At 42.5% G+C, this 24,435-nt stretch overlaps 1 protein-coding gene across 4 annotated transcripts in view; it reads right to left on the minus strand.

Moving 5' to 3' along the window:
* cwc27 (CWC27 spliceosome associated cyclophilin) overlaps positions 1-24,435 on the minus strand; it is a 176,199-nt gene that overhangs the window by 76,379 nt on the left and 75,385 nt on the right. For all 4 annotated transcript variants that reach the window (XR_013498531.1, XM_078218276.1, XM_078218267.1 and 1 more), the window contains exon 11: positions 9,096-9,196. Coding sequence is in view for 3 of the 4 variants with exons in the window: in XM_078218276.1 (XP_078074402.1) it covers positions 9,096-9,196 (101 nt within the window). In the remaining variant the exon portion in view is untranslated. The remainder of the gene's footprint in view (positions 1-9,095; positions 9,197-24,435) is intronic.

Consider the following 24,435-nt stretch of genomic DNA (forward strand, 5'->3'; position numbering starts at 1 on the left):
CAAGCATTCACAATCCTTTTCATCAAAAATATTCCCCTCGCCTCAGTCCTAAATGGCTGACCCCTTATTCCAAGACTGTCACCGTCAGAAGGAATAAGATTTACAAAACTGATCTTTCTAAATTCTCTCAGAAGAGTTTACTATATGCAGAAATGAAATTGAACAGTTGTTTTTTTCTGGGCCAGAGACTGATTGACATTGCATTAACAATTGTTACATTGTTAAAAGCATACTTAGGATCTTGATCATTAGTCATAACTTTCTGTGATGAATTTAATTGGCAGTTAATTTCCAAATCTAACAACTTCATAAAAATAATGGGGAGGCTTAAAAGTGAGATGATATTTATGTAAATCAACTAGCTGGAGATTCACAAAACACACTGTAGCTCCAAATCCACTGAATTTGTTCATTAATTTTTTTTAAGTCGCGTTGTTAGTGTCACAAGTAGGCTTACATTAACACTGTAATGACGTTGCTATGAAAATCCCCTAGTTGCCACACTCCAGCGCCTGTTCGGGTACACTGAGGGAGAATTTAGCACGGCCAATGCACCTAACCAGCATGTCTTTCAGACTGTGGGAGGAAACCGGAGCATCCGGAGGAAACCGATGCAGACAGGGGGAGAACGTGTAAACTCCGCACAGGCATTGACCCAAGCCAGGAATTGAACCTGGATCTCTGGCGCTGTGAGGCAGCAGTGCTAACCACTGTGTCACTGTGCCACCCGTTTGTGCATTAATGATGGAAGTGTACTTTTCCAGAATCAATCTGGCAAAAATTCCATGGAATCCTTATCCCAACAGACCTTCCTTTCAGTTTAAAATTTCATTCAAAAGACAGTACATCTGAAATGCAGCACCTCTGTACTACACTGAACTGGCAACTTTTTCAGTGCAAAAGATCTTCTGTGATGATAATCTTCTGACTCAGAGACAAGAATACTGCAAACGGGACCAAAGTGACCTTTATCAGAAAAAAAGTCTTCTTTACCCAGAGAATGATAAATGGTTAGAATAATCATAGAAGCATTGAATCAAGCAGTGCAGAAGAGCCCTTTGGCCCATCAGCTCTGCACCGACACTTGAGAAACACCTGACCTCCAACTTAATCCCATTTACCGGTATCCTTCAACGTTGTGACGTGCCAAGTGCTCATCCAGATCCTTTTTAAAGGATGTGAGGTAACTCGCTTCTACCACCCTCCCGGGCAGCGCATTCCAGACCATCACCACCCTCTGGGTAAAAAACATTTTTCCTCACATCTCCCCTAAATCTCCTGCCCCTCACCTTGAACCTATGTCCCCTTGTGACTGACCCTTCAAATAAGGGGAACAGCTGCTCCATATCCACTTTGTCCATGCCCCTCATAATCTTGTACACCTCGATCAGGTCGCCTCTCAGTCTTCTCTGCTCCAAAGCAAACAACCCAGTCTATCCAACCTCTCTTTGTAACTTAAATTTCCATCCTGGGCAACATCCTGGTGAATCCTCTCTGCACCCACTCCAGTGCAATTACATCCTTCCTACTGGTGTGTCAACCAGAACTGCACACAGTACTCTAGCTATGGCCTCACCAAAGTTCTATACAATTCCCACATTACTTCCCTACTTTTGTAATCTACACCTTGATTGAAAAAGTCAAGTGCCCCATATGTCTTTTTCACCACTCCACTAACATGCCCTTCTGCCTTCACAGATCTATGGACAAACAAGCAAGGGTCCCTTTGTTTCTAAGAACTCCCAAGTGTCATGCCATTCATTAAGTACTTCCATCTGCCACTTATCTGCCCATGTGACCATTCCTTGGAGTTTTTTTGAAGAGGTAACAGAGAAGGTTGATAAGGGCAATGCTGTTGATGTGGTGTGCATGGACTTCTGAATGGCATTTGAAACCGTGCCACACAACGGACCTGGGACCAAAGTTATAGGTGATGAACAGTAGCAACATGGATAGGAAATTGGCTGAGTGACAGGAAACAGAGTAGTGCTTAATGGATGGTTTTCAGGCTGGAGGAAGGTCTGCAGGGAAGATCCCCTGGGGTCAGTGCTGGGACCGTTGCTATTCCTGATATATATTAGTGACCTAGACCTTGATGTCCAGCACAATTTCAAAATTTGTGGTTAAAACAAAACTTGGATGTGTTGTGAACAGTGAGGATGATAGTGTAGAACTTCAAAAGAGCAAGTGGCAAATGAAATTAAATGTGGAGAAAAATGAAGTGATTCATTTTGGTAGGAAATATATGGGAGAGACAATATAAAATAATGAATACAACTCTGAAGGGGATGCAGAAGCAGAGGGACCTGGATGTGTTTGTGCATAAGCCATTGAAGGTGGGAAGACAGTTTGTGTGTACAATTAATAAAAGCATACAGTATCCCAGGCTTTATTAATAGGGGCATAGAGTACATGAGCAAGAAGGCTATATTGAACTTGTATAAAACACTAGTTCAGCCTCAGCTGGATTGCATCCAGTTCTGGGCACTGCACTTTAAGAAAGATGTGAAGACGTTGGAGGCAGTCAGAAAAAGATTCACAATAGTGTTTCCATGGATGAGGGATTTCAGTTATGAAGTTAGATTGGAAAAATCGAGGCTGTTTTCCTTGGAGAAGAGAAAGCTGAGAGGAAATATGACTGGGGTATTCAAAATTATGAGTGATTTGGTCAGAGTAGATAGGGAGTAACTATTCCTACTCATGAAAAGGATTGAGAACGAGTGGGCACAAATTTAAAGTAACTGAGAAAGTAAGCACTGGACATAACATCGTAAAACCTGCATGCCTGTGAGTAGCATCCTTTACAGTTTTGGTACATCTCACTACTGAGGTGCACCGCTAAATGAGAGAGAAGACAAGGAAGACCTCACTCCTGACACGCAGTGCCTCTAACACTACAATAGACTGCAAACTGGGAGATGCTAGTCGTGTCACCTGCTCCACCATGCAATATCCAGTCACAGGCATAGTTACTGATGTTGTCATCCTTGCCTGCTCTGAGGCTATAGGTTTGTCACTTCCTTGCTGAATTGCAGGCACCAAACACTGCTCCTGGCTCCAAAAGAGAAAATGCTGGAAAACCTCACCATGTCTGGTAGCATCTGTAAGGAGAGAAAAAAGCCAGCATTTCGAGTCCCAATGACCCTTTGTCAAAGCTAAAAGGCATAGAAAGTGGGAGATATTTATACTGTAGGGTGAGGGAATGAAAGATGGTCTCTTTCAATTTGATCTAATGCACTCGCTGCTCCCAATGTGGTCTCCTCTATATCGGAGAGATCAAACGTAGACTGGGTGAGCGCTTTGCTGAGCACCTTCGGTGTGTGCGCAATCAGGACCCTGACTTTCCCATTGCTTGTCATTTAAACACACAATCCTGCTCCAATGCCCACATGTCTGTCCTTGGCCTGCTGCAATGTTCCAGTGAAGCTCAACGCAAACTGGAGAAACAGCATCTCATCTTCTGGCTAGGCACTTGACAGCCTTCCGGTCTCAACATCAAATTCAACAACTTCAGATTAGCTCTACCCCACTTCAACCCCTTTGTTTTCATCTTATTTAATTTTTAACTGTTCTCTACCTTTTATTTCCTTATTGTCTTTATTCCCCCTCCCCATACTTTCCCCCTATTTTATCCCTCTTTCCCCACCTCCCCCTCTTTGCTTCCATTTTCCCCCTTTTTCCTCTTTCCCACCCATCTCCCCCCACATCTTCCCCTCTGATTTCAGCTTCCCTGTTTGGCCATTCACACCTTCTATTCTCTCTATGGAGTGCCATTAGCAGCCTTTCCCCTTGTTTTTGTGATTATTACTCTTCTTTCATTCCCTCACCCTACAGTATAAATATCTCTCAGTTTCTATGCCTTTTAGCTTTGACAAAGGGTCATCTGGACTCAAAACGTCAGCTCTTTTCTCTCCTTACAGATGCTGCCAGACCTGCTGAGATTTTCCAGCATTTTCTCTTTTGGTTTCAGATTCCAGCATCCACAGTAATTTGCTTTTATCCACTGCTCCTGGCTCAGGTGATGGAATGGAATGTCTTCCCAGATACTCTGGGCGGGCGAGGCCGCCTCTATTGCAAGCCCTTTTCTCTGTCCTCCCTCAGCAAGCAGCTTGTCTTCTGAGTTGCTGCCTCTGCATCATCTCCCTCGCATGCTGCAGGCCAAGGGGGACTGTTACTATCATGCCCAAAACTAGCCCATGTAGTCTCAAGCAATGTTTTCTCCATGTGCAGCACCACTCCCACAGACATTACAAACTGTTAACAACTTTTCTGAATACCTAGCCGTACCACAAACTCAAACAAAACAGAAAACAATTAGCAACTAATCTGGAATTTGTTGATAAAAGCAAAATGCGGATGCTGAAATTCTGAAATGAAGACAGAAAATGCTGGAAAAGCTCAGCAGGTCTGACAGCATCTGTGGAGAGAAACAGAACTGATATTTCAAGTCCAATATGACTCTTCCGAAGAAATGGGCCCAATTCTCCCCAAAAAATTCTAAGTGTTGAATTGGCAAGAAAAATGGTGTAATTCACAATTGTTTTATCAGTGGGAATTCAGACTCCCATCTCCCACACACTGTGCAATGCAGAAATCACAATTGTGAATATCATTAAAACCTCAGGGGGCGGGGCCTATTCACACCAGAGTCTGACAGTTCCGGAACACTGTGCTGGCGGTGGCCCCGAACTGTCAGACTGCAGTTTGCGGGCCAGCGATCGAGCTGGACCCCTGCCGCAGTGCTGTCCCTATACACCCCCCCATGGCCTGCACAATATTCCTGGTTTAGCCCCGACCCCTCCCTCCCATCCCGGAGCACCGCAATCTCCAGCCACCGCCCCCTCCAGTGACGAGCACCCCCGCAGCCCTGCTGACCAGCCCACCCCAAATCGCTGGCCTCCCTCCAGCCCCGACTGATCCTATCTGCAGAGTGGCAGCGGGATCCCCCACCCCCACCGATTGACCCCGGCCCTGCCCACAACAGACCCTGCCCCTTGGCCCCACCCACAATAGGTCCCATCCCTTGGCACTGCCCCCTAAGCACCGCCCCAGCTGGCCCCGCCTGATGCCCGGTGGACAGTGCCAAGGTGCTCCCTGGGCATGGGCACTTTGCCCCCTGAGCAGTGCCAAGGGCACAGGGGTTGGTACTTCCAGCATGCCCGTGCCAGGGGTCACATACGCCTCGCCCGACCCCCTGGGGTGGCCCCTATTGTCCACCTCTTCACTCCAGCAGGGTTTCCTGCTAGTTCCCAGCATGTGGGGAGCTACTCTAAACCCCGACGGAGTGAAATACTCCTGGTGGTGTGGGAGTTGCTATAGGGCCCGGAGAATTCTGTGCCGGGCCCGATAATGACATTTAAATAACATTAAAAATAGATTTAAATCATTTACCTGTTTTCCCGCCGGTTTCTAGCGTGGTCCCGACTGCACCTGCTTTCCGGCTGTGGGAGACGCGCATGCATCGGGAACACATGCACGAATCCCGCAAAATAAGACCATAAGACCATAAGACATAGGAGCGGAAGTAAGGCCATTCGGCCCATCGAGTCCACTCCACCATTCAATCATGGTTGATTTCAACTCCATTTACCCGCTCTCTCCCCATAGCCCTTAATTCCTCGAGAAATCAAGAATTTATCAATTTCTGTCTTGAAGACGCTCAACGTCTCGGCCTCCACAGCCCTCTGTGGCAATGAATTCCACAGACCCACCACTCTCTGGCTGAAGAAATTTCTCCTCATCTCTGTTCTAAAGTGACTCCCTTTTATTCTAAGGCTGTGCCCCCGCGTCCTAGTCTCCCCTGTTAATGGAAACAACTTCCCTACGTCCATCCTATCTAAGCCGTTCATTATCTTGTAAGTTTCTATCAGATCTCCCCTCAACCTCCTAAACTCCAATGAATATAATCCCACGATCCTCAGACGTTCATCGTATGTCAGGCCTACCATTCCTGGGATCATCCGTGTGAATCTCCGCTGGACCCGCTCCAGTGCCAGTATGTCCTTCCTGAGGTGTGGGGCCCAAAATTGCTCACAGTACTCCAAATGGGGCCTAACCAGTGCTTTATAAAGCCTCAGAAGTACATCCCTGCTTTTGTATTCCAAGCCTCTTGAGATAAATGACAACATTACATTTGCTTTCCTAATTACGGACTCAACCTGCAAGTTTACCTTTAGAGAATCCTGGACTAGGACTCCCAAGTCCCTTTGCACTTTAGCATTATGAATTTTGTCACCGTTTAGAAAATAGTCCATGCCTCTATTCTTTTTTCCAAAGTGTACGACCTCGCACTTGCCCACGTTGAATTTCATCAGCCACTTCTTGGACCACTCTCCTAAACTGTCTAAATCTTTCTGCAGCCTCCCCACCTCCTCAATACTACCTGCCCCTCCACCTATCTTTGTATCATCGGCAAACTTGGCCAGAATGCTCCCAGTCCCGTCATCTAGATCGTTAATATATAAAGAGAACAGCTGTGGCCCCAACACTGAACCCTGCGGGACACCACTTGTCACCGGTTGCCATTCTGAGAAAGAACCTTTTATCCCAACTCTCTGCCTTCTGTCTGACAGCCAATCGTCAATCCATGTTAGTACCTTGCCTCGAATACCATGGGCCCTTATTTTACTCAGCAGTCTCCCGTGAGGCACCTTGTCAAAGGCCTTTTGGAAGTCAAGATAGATAACATCCATTGGCTCTCCTTGGTCTAACCTATTTGTTATCTCTTCAAAGAAAAATGGCCGACATGCGCATCTTCCAACACGACGCACCAAAAAACGTATGCGTCGGGATGGGAGAATCGGGCCCGATAACTCTGTTTCTCTCTTCACAGATGCAACTCTGAATTTTTTCAGCATTTTCTGCTTTTATTGCAAGTTGTTGATGATACCATCAAGTAGCACTGGTAGGTGTCCTTTATGCTTCTGAATGCAGGTACAGCGGCGCATATTTAAGAGAGGACATTAACTACAGTGGCAAGATACAAAACGGCAAGTTTGGCATCAAATTAGCATCGTATGCTGACTGATGTCACAATCTACCCACTCTACATATTTACAGCACATATACAGAATTCCCCCACTAACTCCCTGATGGCATTCAGTATGTGCTGTGCCTTAACTGGCATGTACAGTATTTTGCTACTAAACTGACATCATCATTACTGGTGCTAAGGAGCCAAAGTTTTCAGCTTATATATATGGATTTTCAAAAAGCTTTTGATATGGTGCATGTAGAAGACATGTTGATAAAATGAAAGCATTAAGAGAGTGAGGCAGCGTGTCAGGAAATTGAGTACAGGTTCGAAACAAAGTGTAGTTGTTTTTGGACTGAAGGAACGTAAACAGTGTTATCCCCAGGGTCAATATTGTGATCATTGCTTTTCGCTATACAAGTGACTTAAACGGGGAACATGATTGTAAAAATCTGTAACCCAGGAAGAATAATCAGCAGTATATATGTTGACAGTTATAAAGTGCTTAACAAAACATTGATGGGCAGAATCTTGTGGAGGTAATGGGGTCTCAGCCACTGATTGCAAAGCCAGTGAGAATCCCACATTGTCTCTTTTTGGAAAACTTGTCACAACTTGTTGCACTCTAGTACTTGACAGGCTATCAGCAGACCTTCCCCCAGGATCAAGAACCAGGATTTCTATTAATTTGCAGTGCCACTGGGGAGGCGGTGGCTGCTAGAAACATAGAAACACAGAAGCAGGAGGAGGCCATTCAACCCTGCTCCACCATTCATTATGATCATCCAACTCAATAGCCTGATCATGTTTTCCCCAATATCCTTTGATCCCCTTCGCCTCAAGTGCCATGTCTAACTGCTTCTTGAAAACATTCAATGTTTTGGCCTCAACTACTTTCTGCGGTTGCGAAATCCATAGGCTGACCACTCTCAGTGAAAAAATTGCCCCTGATCTCTGTCCTAAATGGTCTACCTGAATCCTCAGACTGTGTCCCCTGGTTCTGGACAACCCCACCATCGGGAACATCTTTCCTGCATCTACCCTGTCTAGTCCTGTTAAAATGTTGTAGGTTTCTGTGAGATCGCCCCTCATTTTTCTGAACTCCAGAGAATACAATCCTAACCGACTCAATCTCTCCTTATACTTCAGCCCCGTCATCCCAGAATCAGTCTGGTAAACCTTCTCTGTACTCCCTCTAGAGTAAGAACATCCTTCCTCAAGGAGACCAAAACTGCACACAATATTCCAAGTGTGGCCTCACCAAGGCCCTGTATAATTGCATCAAGGCATCCCTGCTTCTGTACATCACTATGTCACTCACCCGAGGATCATCTCTGGCTCCGATGCCAGAGGAGTGATGGTGGGGGGAGGGTCACGGAGGAGGGATGTGGCTCGCAATGAGCCCTTCCCAACCTGATGCCAATTCTGTAAGCAATCCTGCATGGCAAGGCTGCGCCTACTACTGATTTAATAGCACCAATATCAGGATGAGGTAGTTAAGTCGTCTTTATTTGCCTAATTAATTAAGGGCCTCAATTGGTAGCAGGGAAAAGCGGCTGTCCATGAGATTTCCTGCCATGATCTTAATTGGGCTGGAGAGGGTTTCACATCCAACTAAAAATCCCTTCCCTGGTCACTAAACCCACCACTGGGGAGGGCACAAGATCCCACTGATGTGCTATTGCTCGAGTTTCTAATGAGCTTAATTAGGACAGTGTAAAAGGCTGAGAACAGAAAGGCCAGAATGGAATGGGACAGAAAAGTAAAATGACAAGTGATTGGAAGCTCAGGATCATACAGGCAGACTGAATGTAGCCATTCAGCAAACCGATCATCCAATCTGTAATCTCCCCAAAGTACAGAAGACTGCATTGTGAACAGTGAATATAGTGCATTAAATTAAAAGAAGTCACTGATGGATAGATACCCAGATGCTTGATTAGTGGACTGTGTGTTCTTGATTTTAACTCCTGAGTGGGAACGTGGCAAATGTAACAGTAGCAGGAAAACTCAGCCAATTCTAACTGATGAACCACATTAACATGCCTTTTGCCGATTTCTGAAACAACACAGCCATACAAATCTGAAATCTCAGCAACACATATAAGTATATAATTTTTACCTTGTGGCTCTTCTTCTTCCTTTTTAAGGATTTCTGACTTCTTCTGTTTTGCTGCCAATATTTCACGCTTTAGCTGACGCGCTTCTTTGCGTAGCTCTTCACTGCATGAAAACAATATTTACATAAGCATATAATCTGCTCTACAATAAAACCAATTATAACAGGTTCCAAGCAGATGCTTAGAAATTCAGACATGTAAACAAAGAGAATGTAGTTATTAGAAATATGAGCCAGCATTTAAGATCATGAATTCAAGAAACATCAGCCTCAATTTTGCAGCAAGACATTTGCTACTGATCGTGAAGAAAGCTTCATTCAGAGAACTAGCAATCCTGTAACAAGAACTTTACCTCTTTTGCTATGCAATAGATTGTAGCACTGTCTATAAGGGATTCCCTATGTCCAGTGTAGTGGTCACCAAGCTGTTCAAGGAACCAATCACATTCAAGAATTCTCACAGAGCGTCAACCAGGAAATAAAATGCAATAAAACCAAACCACTTCTTAAAATGTTAGCATGGAACAGAATAAAGATTGGGACATTACATGGCATGAAGGGAAAATTTGAAATATGTCAAAGCTTTTTAAAAAAATCTGTTAAAGGTTCTATGGTTAATCAAAATGCAGACATATAACAACACATCATAAATAGAAAATTATTTTTTCAGGGCTAGATCTGTTGCTCATCAATAGTTATTACTCACATTGAAAACCCAATGCCCCCTGCACACCAATAATCTAGATCTTGGTGTGCAGGGGACAATTTCAAAGTTTGCAGACAATACAAAACTTGCAAGTATTGCAAACTGTGAAGAGGACAGTATAGAACTTCAAAAAGACATAGACAAGTTGGTGGTGTGGGCAGATAGGTGGCAGATGAAGTTCAATGTAGAGAAGTGAGAGGTATTGCATTTTGGTAGGAAAAACATGGAGAGACAATATAAAGGGTAAAATTCTAAAAGAGGTGCAGGAGCAGTGAGACCTGGAAGTATATATGTATAGATCATTGAAGGTGGTAGGACAGTTGGAAAGAGCAGTTAATAAAGCATATAGTATTCTGAACTTTATTAATAGAAGCATAGAGTACAAGAGCAAGGAGATCATGATGAACTTGATTTTAATTAGACCTCAGTTGGAATATTGTGTACAGTTCTGGATGCTACATTATAGGAAGAATGTGAATGCAATGGAGAGAGTGCAATAAAGGTTCAAAAGAATGGATTCAAGGATGAGAAACTTCACTTATACAGATCGATTGGAGAGGATGGGATTGTTCACTTTGGAGAGAAGGCGACTGGAAGGAGAGGTGATAGAAGTGTTCAAAATTATGAGGGGGCTGGACAGAGTAGATACGGAGAAATTGTTCGTAATTTGTTCGTAACAAACAGGATCAATACAAGAGGGCACAGATTTAAGGTAATTTGCAAAAGAGGCAAATGTGATGTGAGGAAAAACTTTTTCACTCAACGAGTGGTTCAGATCTGGAATGCACTGCCTCGAAGTGTGGTGGCGGCAGGTTCAATTGTGGCATTCAAGAGGACATTAGATGATTACTTGAATAGAAACAATATGCAGAAGTATTGGGACAAGGCAGGGGAATGGCATAAGACATAATATTCATTTGGAGAGCCAGTGCGGACATGATGGGTCAACTGGTCTCCTTCTGTGCTGTGACGATTCTGTGATTAGACCTGATTGATACAAGAACAACTTTTTACCGGGTTTCTAACGAGAACATGTGCAGAAAAAGGAAGTTGTCATCACAGCAACTGATTACACTGATCAAAAGCAAAATACTGCAGATGCTGGAATCTGAAACAAAAACAGAAAATGCTGGAAAATCTCAGCAGGTCTAACAGCATCTGTGGGGAGAGAATAGAGCCAACGTTTTGAATCTAAATGACTCTACGTCAGAGCTGACAAATGGTCATCTTGGAAAAAGATACAAAAGTCTGAGGTCACATACCGACAAACTCAAGAACAGCTTCTTCCCTGCTGCCATCAGATCTTTGAATCGATCTACCTTGCATTAAGTTGATCTTTTTCTACACCCTAGCTATGATTGTAACACTACATTCTGCACTCCAAGTTTCTTTCTCTATGAACGGTACGCTTTGTCTGTATAGCACGTAAGAAACAATGCTTTTCACTGTATACTAATACATGTGACAATATCAAATCAAATTCAAAACAAACAAAATCTGAAAAAACTCAGCAGGTCTGGCAGCTCTGTGGAGAGAGAACCAAAGTTAATATTTCAAGTCCGTAGAGTTACATATTTGGAGCTTAGAAAGGCTGACAAAAATATGATCCACAGAAACATTAATTAAAAAGAAAAATTATAAAGAGACGGGGCAGCACGGTAGCGCAGTGTTTAGCACTGCTGCTTCATAGCTCCAGGGTCCCGGGTTCGATTCTCGGCTCGGGTCACTGTCTGTGTGGAGTTTGCACGTTCTCCTCGTGTCTGCGTGGGTTTCCTCCGGGTGCTCCGGTTTCCTCCCACAGTCCAAAGATGTGCAGGTTAGGTTGATTGACCAGGTTAAAAATTGCCCCTTAGAATCCTAAAATGCGTAGGTCAGAGAGATTAGCAGGTAAATATGTGGGGGTAGGGCCTTGGTGGGATTGTGGTCGGTGCAGACTCGATGGGCCGAATGGCCTCCTTCTGCACTGTAGGGTTTCTATGATTTCTATGTGCTTTTGAACTTAAAGGTGAAAAAGCGGTTTGTCTGACAGACATACATGCTTTTTCTTGCATTCTGTTCAAGAGTGCGAAGGATATGAGATGAGTCTCTTCAGACATAGGAGCAATATTAAAGTCTTGGGTGGATTGGGGCTATGTAGAAAGTTAGTGGTAGTTGAGGAGAAAAACAGTGTTTGCCATGTACAAAGAAACTGGAGTTATTCTGGGAGGCAGTTAAACAATTAATGGAGGAGATGTGAATTGATTGAATTGATTAGATTAAGTTAATAGGTCAAGGAAAAAGACTTAAATTTATGCTAGGATGTTCCAAAACATTTCAAAGCCAATGTTTTGAAATGTAATCACAATTTTAATGTGGATAAATGCAGTAGCCAAATTACATACAGCAGTCCCACTATGGGCGATGAGAAAAACAACCAAATAATCTATTTTTTTGGTCATGTTAGTTGAGGGATAAATGATGTCTACAGACATGTGGGAGAAATCCCCATATCTTCTGCTATAATCGCGGTAATGAAGTGATACAAACAAATGTGTGTGTTGTTAATTTACAAACAAACTTTTGTGGGCTGTGGCGAATTGTAACTCGTGTCCAATTACAATGCTGGCAAGTTTCTAACCTTTGTACTTTATTAGCATGTTTATACAAAATGATTGCTGGATTCATGAGAGGCTGACTTCCACTTCTTACAGTCAATGATCAGAATTCCATATTAATTATATATTTTCCAAGCAGACCCAAAACTGGTCAAGTTCCAAGAACAAAATCAATTCAGAAATAGACTAATTGAGAAAAACTAACTTGAAGTTTTGGAGATTTAAAATGACACCAAATTGAGGGAAGGGGTCGGGTGTTGCCCATACCAAGAGGATTTCAACAGATTGCAGGAGGATATTAATATTTACAGGATTGGCAAATAAAATTCAACACAGGTAAATGCGAGATGAAACATTTTGGTGGAAAGAATAGGGAGGTACAAGTCTAGGTGGCATAGAGGAACAAAGGATCTCAGATTACAAATATATCAATTGTCACTTGGTAGTACAGAACTTGAATATTGCTGAAAGGGAGACATGTTACCAAAACTCAAGGGCAAATGCAAGAATGCCAAATTTCAAACAATCATAATAATTTATGTAGGAGAGTGGTTGGTTAGTTGGCAAGTTGACTCTGATTAACCATGGTATCGCCATAGAGAAAGCAACGAGGAATTATAGGCTCCCCGAGCTTCCAAGTAATTCAAAATGGCTACAAGACTCAGACATATTTTGTTTGCAGAGAATGGATCCCTGTTTACGCGTCTGGAAAGAAAGAATGAGCCACATTACAAGCTCAATTGATCATCTTAAATTGATTGTTAGTGTAGGCATTAGCACAATCAGGAGTGTTCAGAATTGCTGCCCAATCGCAGAATCACATGTCAATGCAGATATTTGTTTTGGGTTTTGCAAGCTTGGGCTGCACTCCATTGCAGCCTTACCATAGGCAATAAAATGTCCTAGTGAAGAGATAATTAATTCTTGAGTAGATTGGAAACTTTGCAGAGATAGCCCTCTAACATCACTTTTTTGGTCAAACATTTTTTCAGCCAGATCTGCCCGGGAACATCATCCAGATATCCCCACGTGGAAGTGCTGAAAATGTTATGTAATAAAGCCTGATGAAAGACACATGTTTGAAAGATCATCTTGAAGTTGGAGGGAAAGAAGAATTCATTTAGGAAGTGAATATTTTTAAATTTATCCTTTCATGAAATATGGGTGTCAGTGGCTCGGCCAACATTTATTGTCCATGCCTAATTGCCATGGGAAGATGGTGATCAGCCCCCTTCCTGAACTGCTGCTCTCCATGTAGTGTAAGTGCCCACACAATGCTCTCCGGAAGGGTGTTCCAGGATTTTGACCCAGATAGTGAACGAATGGAGATATCGGTCAAAATCCAGATGACGTGTGGCTTGGAGGGATCTTGCAAGTGATGGCATTTCCATGCATCTGTTGCCCTTGTCTTTCTAGGTGGTGGAGGCTGCAGGTTTGGAAGGTACTGTTGAAAGAATCTTGGTTGAATTGCTGCTGTGCTTCTTGTAGATATTACACGCTGTTGTCACTGTGCACCAATGGTGGAGGGAGTTAATGCTTAAAGGTGGTGGTGGATGGGGTCCCAATCAAGTGGGCTGCTTTGTCCTGGATGGCTTCAAGCTTTTTGAATGCAGTTGGAGCTACACTCATCTGGGAAAGTGGAGAGTTTTCCCAATTCCCACTGGCTCCAGTTTTGCTAGGGCTCCTTGAGACCACAAGTTGGTCAATTGTTGCTTTGATGTTAAGGATAGTCATTCCCATCTCACCTCTTGAATTTAGCTCTTATATTCAAGGCTGTAATGAGGTCAGGAGCAGAGTGGCCTTGACAGGACACAATCTGCGCGTCAATAAGCAGGTTATTGCTGAGTAAGGGCCGCTTTATAGCACTGTTGATGATACTTTTGGGGGGAATTCTCCAGCCTCCCAGACGCATGTTTCTCGGAGATGGTGTGCTGTTCATTGGCAGCGGGATTCACTGGTCCTGCCGTTGTCAATGGGATTTTCCATTGATGTCACCCCTTGCCACCACAAAATCTGCAGGAGGGAGTGCACTGCCAGCATAACTGGAGAATCCCATCAGCATGAATGGCCAGAGAAATCCCCCCCTTCTATTGCTTTGCTGATGATCAAGAGAAACTGATGGGGCAGTAATTGGCCAGGTTGGATTTGTCCTGTTTTTTTGGGACAGAACATACCTGAGCAATTTTCCACATTGCTGGGTAGATGCCATTGTTGTAACTGCATTGGAACAGCTCGACAAGAGGCACAGTTAGTTCTGGAGCACAAGTCTTTAGTTCCATGACTGGAATGTTGTCAGGGCCCAGAGCCTTTGCAGTATCCTTTGAAATACAGCTTTATATACTCCTTGAATTACAGAGATGACTGAATGGTGGGACAAAGGAAAACCAGATACAGATGGCCAGAGACAGAGGAACACCAAGTTCTTAGAGGCTTGTAGCGCTGGAGGAGGTTAGGGAGATGTGGAAAGGTTAGGCCATAGAGGGATTTGAACAGGACAACAAAAACTTTAAAATTAGTGGACCAGGAGACAATGTAGATCAACAGACACAAATGGACTTGATGTGGGTTGAGCTACGGACAACAGGATTCTGGACGAGCTCGTGTTCATGGAGAGTGTTTGATGGAAGTCCATATATGAAGGCATTGAAATAGTGGATTCTCGAAGTACCAAAAGAATAGCAGCAGATGGGGTGAGACAGGGACAGAGATTGATGGTTATGGAGGTATAATGGATGATTTTTGAGATGACGTGTGGTCCAAAGTCCATCTCAGGATCAAGCATGAAGCTTAAACCTAACTTGGAAGCTGAACCTAGTACAGTATAGAGAGGGGGATAAAATTGGTAGAGAATGGAGTTCGTGACAGCAGCTGATGACAATAACCTCCATCTTAACTGGAGGGAATTGCAACTTATTGATGACTGGATGGCAAATAATCAGGCTAACAAAATAAAAGCAGTGGAGACACTGAAACAAGTCAAGACAAGATACAGCTTTGTGCCACCAGCATTCCTATTGATCTCAACATAATGTCTTCAAACAATATTGATCTATGGCTGATAATGTTGGGTGTGAATCCAATTTAGGCTTTTTATTAAATTGCATGTTTTTATTAAATTACATGTTTCTCCAGTATTTGGTTATTTGTTGTTTCTGTAGAATGACATTAAAAATTGTACAAAAATGAACTAATTCCCTTTACTTTTCCATAAATTGAGGAAATGCTTCCTTTCCGATGGAAAGGAAATGCAATACCCAATCTCATTATATGTTCCAAAATATCAGAAAATACATCAAAGTGCCAAAAATCTAAATTTTTGGAAGGGGGTGACTGGATATGCCCTACAGACTGTTGAAAATAAATATTGTGATTTCACAACTTACATCTTCTGTCTGGCTTTTAAAGTGAAAGATTCATGCGTATATCCACAGATTAAGTTACAAGCCCATGTCTTTTAGTGTAATTGCTTATGTTCATTTGCCATAGATTTTTATTCAGGGCAATCTTTGGCTTGCCCCCTTTTAAAAGCATCAATCAGCTTTTGCGAGTGTTCTAGGCTGGTATGTGTGCTTTATTCCTGTTAAAAATAAGTCAAGATATTTAAATTAGAGAAAAATGTTGTAATTTGACAAAACGTTTGGCAGTATTTGAAGTAAAGGAAAAAGCTTTTCAGTCACTAATGCCTTGCAACGGTCTGTTGTTGGTTACCAATGGCCATGAACAAAAAGCTAAGCAGTTATTATCCTGGTAGTGACATAATTAAAACACCATTAACAGGAAAGATTTAGCTCTCACATGCTCTCAAACTATCTGATGGTAGCATCCTCTCATCAACTATGCAAGAAAAAACAAAAGAAAAGTTGGCAGACATAACAGTTCACTTAAGCTGGCTGGGTGATTAGTGGAGTATTATATATATATATTTTTTATTCATTCGTGGGACATGGGCATCGCTGGCTGGCCAGCATTTATTGATGTGGAGATGCCGGCATTGGACTGGGGTAAACACAGTAAGAAGTTGTTAAACTTGGTGTTGTTAAACTTCTTACAGCATTTATTGCCCATTCCTAGTTGCCCGAGAGCAATTGAGAGTCATTGCAAGTAAGGATGGCAGATTTCCTTCCCTAAAGGACATTAGGGAATCAGATGGGTTATTCTGACAATCAACAATGGTTTCACGGTCATCAGTAAATTTTTAATGCCAGATATTTATTTTTATTGAATTCAAATTCCACCAACTGCTGTGGTGGTATTTGAACCTGGGTCTCCAGAACATTAGCTGAGCATCTGGATTAATAGTCTAGCGATAATACCACTAGGTCATTGTCTCCCCAAATTACGCAAATGATTTTAAAAATATTTATCTGTGAGCAATATCGAGGAAAATCCAACATAAATAAAAAAACTCCTGAACCAAAATGTCATGGTGAATGTGACATTAATAGGTTTAAATGTCCTGAAAAGGGGAATAAAACCTCCTCTTGCATTTGTTTTTTAAGCTCCACTGCTGTTGGGATGCGACTGAATTGGATTTAAATGCTCTTCGTATCTGGTACCAATAGACAAAAATGGTTTAAATTAACCTTAAAAGAGCCATCATGCAGAAACTGAATTGATAGACTTCTGTATTTCTGCAAGATTACTACTGAAATACATTTCTAGATAATGTTGGAGGTTAAAATTATATCTGATTTTTGTCATGCTTGAAAAAGCTTTCATTTTCCTCGTAATTTTGTAATTAACTATTTCCCTAATATCAGTCACTTTAGAAACTGCTCTGCTTACATTTTTGGGCAATTCCAATAGCAACTGCTTCCATTTCAAACCGATACTCAAAAAATTGCCATAACACAGTGAGTTTGGTAGAGTTTGCAGGCTAAACTGGACTGCTTCAGGCTCTCAGCCCATTGGCATCTTTACCAACAAACCCATTTTATATTTCAATTGATTTGATTTGGCTTATCACATGTATTAGCATACAGTGAAAAGTATTGTTTCTTGCGCGCTATACAAAGTATACCGTTCATAGAGAAGGAAACGAGAGGATGCAGAATGCAGTGTTACAGTCATAGCTAGGGTGTAGAGAAAGATCAACTTAATTGCTATCAGTGACAGTGTCCAATACCTCAAACATTCGGACAACTATTTATATTCAGTTTCTTCTGATTTCCAAAGGTGGTGCTCATGACAAATCATGAACTTCAATACAATGTAAAGATAGAATACTGGTTACAAACATGGAACTGGTAGTCTGTGGCTATTACAGAAGATATTTTGATGTAATAAAGCGACACTGTTTATCCGAACAGTGATAGAGTGAAGTCACGCGTCAATATAACATCTGATCAGAATTTATAACAGGTGGAAATGATTGCAAAATGAACAGCACCCTTCATGCTCTGTATGCAAAAGAATTAATCAAAAAAACCTGGGTCTGTTTATAATCAAATAACAACAGTTCTGTAGTCAATGAGATCATTGAATGTCCCAGGAAAACCAGACATTGTCAAATCTGAATGTCAAACATGTATTTATACATAAAACTTTACATGTTTAAATGATTTTGGGACAGCATACAAAGAATTGCGAACCTGGTAACATAATATTGCCTATATTTTTAAAAGATAATGGTCTGAAACTTCAAAGCATCGCACTGCTACTGCAGACAAAGATTCTCCTGATCCGATGGTGCCACCCATTTCTTCCAGGATCTTCTGATCAAGGAAATTCACAGCAGAGTGTCCTCTGGGAAATTCTGTCAGAGTGCAGTGGAATTGGGCGGAGAGGACACACCCCTTTTATGATACTAGCCACCATATTCAGTCTGATAAGTTTAACAGTCCAGTCTTTTGAGTGTTGGTGAATGGATAAATGTGGGTAGGCGGGTGAGTGTGTAGGCAGGTGAGTGGGTAGGCGGGTGAGTGGGGTTACCCAGGTGTTAAACAAGGTTTTAATCTGTCTAACATTTCATGGATAATTATCCAGGTAACTTGTGCAAATCTGTCCCAGCTCAAAGTCAGAGACATTTGTGCAATATCCAAGGGAGCAGGTGAACTGCCCATTGAAAGTTTAAACTTCTCAGGCAATTCCCTTGTAGGTTCTGAAGTCAGAACTTCTTCAGGGTCCTGATGCACATCTCCCATTGTACATCCGGTTTGGTGGCACAGTGACACAGTGGTTAGCACTGCTGCCAAGGACCCGGGTTCGATTCCAACTTTGGTTGACTGTAATAGAAACATAGAAGATAGGAGCAGGAGGAGGCCATTTGGCCCTTTGAGCCTGCTCCGCCATTCATTAAATTGATGGCTGATCATCCAACTCAATAGCCTAATCCTGCTTTTTCCCCATAACCTTTGATCCCATTTGCCCCAAGTGCTATATCCATCCGCCTCTTGAATGCACTCAATGTTTTGGCATCAACTACTTCCTGTGGTAATGAATTCCACAGATTCACCATTCTTTGATGAAGAAATGTCTCCTCACCTCCATCCTAAATCATTTACCCTGAATCCTCAGACTGTGACCCCTGGTTCTGGGCTCCCCTACCATCAGGAACATCCTTCCTGCATCTATCCTGTCTAGACCCGTTAGAATTTTAAAAGTCTCTATGAAATCTCCCCCTCATTCGTCTGAACTTCAGCAAAAACAACCCTAACCTAGTCAATCTCTTCTCATACATCAGTACTACCATCCCCGGAATTAGTTTGGCAAACCTTCGCTGCACTCCCTTGAAAGCAAGAACATCTTTCCTCAGAAAAGGGACCAAAATTGCACACAATACTCACCAAGGTCCTGTATAGTTGCAACAACACATCCCTGGTCCTGTACTTGAAACCTCTCGCAATGAAGGCCAACATGCCATTTGCTTTCTTTACTGCCTGCTGCACCTGCATACTTACCTTCAGTGACTGGTGCACAAGGACACCCAGGTCCCGCTGCACACTCCCCTCTCCCAATTTACAGCCATTCAGGTAGTAATCTGCCTGAATGCAATCTGACTGTGGAGTTTGCACATTCTCCCCGTGTCAGTGGTGGTGGAGGCAAACTTGATAGGGTCTTTTAAGAGACTTCTGGATGAGTACATGGGACTTAATAGGATTGAGGGTTATAGGTAAGCCTATATATAAGCCTAGGCAGGTAGGGACATGACCGGCACAACTTGTGGGCCGAAGGGCCTGTTTGTGCTGTATTTTTTCTATGTTCTATGAATGGTAAAACGGACGAGTTAAGGGCGAGGATTGACACGTGTAATTATTATATAATAGCCATCATAGAGACGTGGTTGAGTGAGGGGCAAGATTGGCAGCTCAAGGTCCCAAGATATAGAATCTTCAGGCGAGTCAAAGGAGGGGATAAAAGAGGAGGAGGCATTGCATTATCAGTTAAGGAGGCAGTTACTGCAGTAAGGAGAGATGATATCTTGGAGGAGGCATCAAACGAAGCTTTGTGGGAAGAGCTTAGGAATAAAAAAGGGACAGCTACATTGCTCGGTGTTTATTATAGACCCCGACAGTCAGCAGGAAATTGAAGAGCAAATATGTGCGCAATTCGCAGATGGGTGTAAAAATAATAAGAGGGTAATTATATTAGGTGATTTCAACTTTCCCAACATTAACTGGGATAGTCATCATGTTAAGGGCTTAGATGAAGTAGAGTTCTTAAAATGGAAAACTTCTTAGGTCAATATGTAGAGGATCCAACAAGGGAAGGAGCTATGCTGGACCTAATTCTGGGGAATGAAGCCGGACAGGTGGTTGATGTGTTGGTGGGGGAGCATTTTGGTGATAGCGACCACAACATGGTTCAATTCAAATTTGTTATGGACAAAGAAATTGACAAGTTGCAGAAAAAGGTTTTGGATTGGGGGAAAGTAGATTTTAACAAAATTAGGCAAGATCTAGCCAAGGTAGACTGGAACGAGTTACTTGTGGGGATATGTACAGAAGAGCAGTGGGGGTGTTCAAAGATGAAATAGGGAGGGTACAGTCCCAACACGTTCCCTCTAGGATAATAGGAGGTGTAACGAACCCAGAGAACCATGGATGACCAGAGACATTCAGGATACAATGAGAAGGAAAAGAGAGGCTTTTAACAAGTATAAGGGGAGTAAGTCTGAGGCATTAGTGGAGTACAGAAAGTGCATGATGGAGCTAAAGAAATCAATTAGGAGAGCAAAGAAATCAATTAGGAAGCTCCGGCTAATAAAAAGTAGGGAAAATCCTAAGATATTCTATAATTATATCAATGGGAAGAGGATAACCAGAGAAAGAGTAGGGCCCATTAGGGACTAAGGGAGAAAATCTGTGGGTGGAGGTAGAGGACATTGGTAGGGTGTAAAATGACTATTTCACATCTGTCTTCACTCATGAGAATGAGGAGGTAATTATGGAACTTGGGGAGAGAGATTGTAAGGCTCTAGAGAAAATTATCATAGGGAGTGACAAGGTATAGGCGGGCTTAAAAGTGGACAAATCTCCAGGTCCTGACGAATTGTGTCCCAGGCTGTTGTGGGAGGCAAGGGAGGAAATTGCAGGGCCCTGACCCAAATTTTTAATTCCTCTCTGGCCACCAGGGAGGTGCCAGAGGACTAGAGAACAGCTCATGTGGTCCCACTATTTAAGAAAGGTTGTAGAGACAAGTCAGTGAACTACAGACCAGTGAGTCTCAGGTCAATGGTTGGGAAACTACTGGAAAAGATTCTGAAGGAGAGAATCTATCTCCATTTGGAAAGGCAAGGTTTGATCAGGGATAGTCAGCATGGTTTTGTCAGAGGGAGGTCATGCCTAACAAATTTGATTAAATTTTTGAGCACGTAACCAAGTGTGTGGATGAGGGTAGTGCGGTTGATGTAGTTTACATGGATTTCAGCAAAGCCTTTGACAAAGTCCCACATGAGAGACTTGGGATACAGGGTGATCTGACAAGGTGGATTCATAATTGGCTTAGTGGTGGGAGACAGAGGATGGTGACAGATGGCTGCTTTAGTGACTGGAGGCCAGTGACCAGTGGCGTACCACAGGGATCCCCCTATTGTTCGTCATTTATATAAATGACATAGATGACTATGTGAGGGGTGGGATCAGTAAGTTTGCCGATGATGCAAAGATTGGTTGGGTGGTTAACAATGAGGGTGAGCGCCTTGGGTTACAGGAAGATATAGACGAAGTGGTCAAATGGGCGGATAAGTGGCAGATGAAATTTAACCCTGAAAAGTGTGAGCTGATGCACTTTGGAAGGAGTAATTTGACAAGGAAGTATACCACGAAAGGTCTGACACTGGGAAGTTCCGAAGAACAAAGAGACCTTGGCATGTGTCCATAGATCTCTGAAGGCGGAAAGGTAGGTTAATAGGGTGATGAAAAAGGCACATGGCACACTCGCCTTTATCAATCGAGGTATAGATTACAAAGGCAGAGAGGTCATGATGGAGTTGTATAGAACTTTGGTGAGGCCACAGCTGGAGTACTGTATGCCGTTCTGGTTGCCACATTATAAAAAGGATGTGAATGCACTGGATGGGGGAGCAGAGGAGATTTACCAGGATGCTGCCTGGGATGAAACATTTAAGTTATGAAGAGAGGTTGGATAGACTTGGGTTGTTTTCATTGGAGCAGAGAAGACTGAGGGGCGACCTGATTGAGGTGTTCAAGATTATGAGGGGCATGGACAGGGTGGATAGGGAGCAGTTGTGCCCCTTAGTTGAAGGGTCAGTTACGAGGGGACACAAGTTAAAAGTGAGGGGTGGGAGGTTTAGGAGGGATTTGAGGAAAACCTTTTTTACCCAGAGGGTGGTGACGGTCTGGAATTCACTGCCTGGGAGGGTGGTGGAGGCAGGATGCCTTACATCCTTTAAAAAGTACCTGGATGAGTACTTGGCATGCCATAGCATTCAAGGCTATGGGTCAAGTGCTGGCATGTGGGATTAGGAGGGCAGGTCAGGGCATTTCGATGCTGACTCGATGGGTTGAAGGGTCTCTTCTGCACTGTAGTATTCTGTGAAGGCATTCTGTATAATTTTAGAATGGGGAGGAGTCTGAATTACATTCAAATGCTCTGTACAATGATCCCTCATTCTCATCCCAGTTTACCTGAAGACTACATCTGGTGTTGATCTCTCACATGCATCTCCATAGAAAATTAACTAGTATATTATATAAATGTATATGCATACCGAGAAATAACTAAAAAATCTCCAAAATACACATCTTCCAAAGCATGAATTTCAGTATGCTATAGCATTTTTTGAAGTTATAATTGAACCTGATTCCATCACTCTTTCATGTAGTACATTTCAGATCTTAACAACTTGCTGCATAAGATTTTTTGCTCGCATTGCCTCTAATCCTTCTACTAATTACTTTAAATCTGTATCCAACCTTTGGCTATTGGGAACAGATTCTCCTTATTTATTTAAACAAATCCCTTCAAGATTTTAAACACTTCTATCAAATTTCCATTAGCTTTTTCTGTTCCAAGAACAACCAAAGGTTCTCCAGTATACCCATGCAAATGAAATCTTTCACACCATTCTAATATATTTCCCCTGTGCCCTCTCCAAGGGCTATTCACCTTCCTAATAGGGACAGCCAGTCAACTGGACAGTGCAGCATGTCATGCCCCAATATTCTGCAGTCCCATTCCATTCAAGTGGGAGACCTCAAAATCTCCCCTGATCTCTAAATTGAGTTCATCCTAAGGTGGGAAGACGTAATTCTGCAATAGATAAAACACTGTTGCCTTTTAATGAAACCTGTTTTGACTGATCAAACACTACATTTTTCTTTTGGTTACATTTGAGAAAAGCAGAACTTTTCTTAATTGAAAAAGATTTTTTCCATTACCATGATAGTCTGGCCATTGATGAATGCTTTCTTTTGACATTCAACAACTGCCCACCTGGTTACTTTTATCTAATTTTTGTCCTGAAGGAAAACAGTGCCCTAATGTTAGGTTTCTTAATTCCAAGATGATTTGTGCTGGGATAACCATCTTTCACAGCAGGTGAATTCAGAGCTGTTGTGTCAAGCACAGGTTTCACAGTTTAAAATGTGTTGAATGATCAAAGTTTTGTGGTATTTAGTTGCCAGGGTAGACTGATGACATTCAACGCAAGTTTTGAAGATACAAAACTGATGTTAAAGTAGACCACAGGAGCTTGTATTCAAATGTCATTACTGAAAAACAGTCGGTGACATCTTAACATAAGATTAGGAGTAGACCATTCAGTCCTTGAGCCATGTTTGTTGTACAATTAGAACGTGGCTGATTTATTTCTTAACTCCATCTACTCACCTCGGTTTCATAACCTTGTTGAAGAAAAATTTATCAATTTCAGTTGCGAACCATAAGAAATAGAAACAGAAGTAGGCCATTCAGCCCTTTGAGGCAGCTCTGCCGTTCAATAAGACCATGGGTGATCAGTTTGTGTTTCGAATTCCACATTCCCCCCGCTACTACCAAAAATCTTTCATTCCCATGCCGAAGAATCTATCTGCCTCCACCTTCAAAATCTTCAATGATCTCACCTCCACCACCTTCTGAAACAGAAAAAGTAACACAACCCTCACGAAATAAAATCCTCATCTCTGTCCTAAAAGGGCAATCATAATTATAAAACAGTTTGTGACTTGGTCACAAGATAAAAGATCCTTTTCATATCCACCTTAACATGAGCTTTCAGGATCTTATACACTTAAATCAAGTCACCCTCATTCTTCTAAACTCTAGTGGAAACAAGCCCAGTCTATCTAATCTTTCCTCAGACAACCCGTTTATTCCAGGTATCAGTCAGTAAACCTCCTCTGAACTGCCTCCAAATTAATTTACATTGTTTCGTAAATAAGGAACCCAAAACTGCACACCCTATTCAAGATGTGGTCTCACCACTGCCCTGTATAACTGAAGCAGTGATGTGGAGATGCCGGCGTTGGACTGGGGTAAGCACAGTAAGAAGTCTCACAACACCAGGTTAAAGTCCAACAGGTTTATTTGGTAGCAAACACCATAAGCTTTCGGAGCTTGCTGCTCCTTCGTCAGATGGAGT

The sequence above is a fragment of the Mustelus asterias genome, chromosome 1 (assembly GCF_964213995.1).
Source record: "Mustelus asterias chromosome 1, sMusAst1.hap1.1, whole genome shotgun sequence".
NCBI classification, from domain to species: Eukaryota; Metazoa; Chordata; class Chondrichthyes; order Carcharhiniformes; family Triakidae; genus Mustelus; species Mustelus asterias.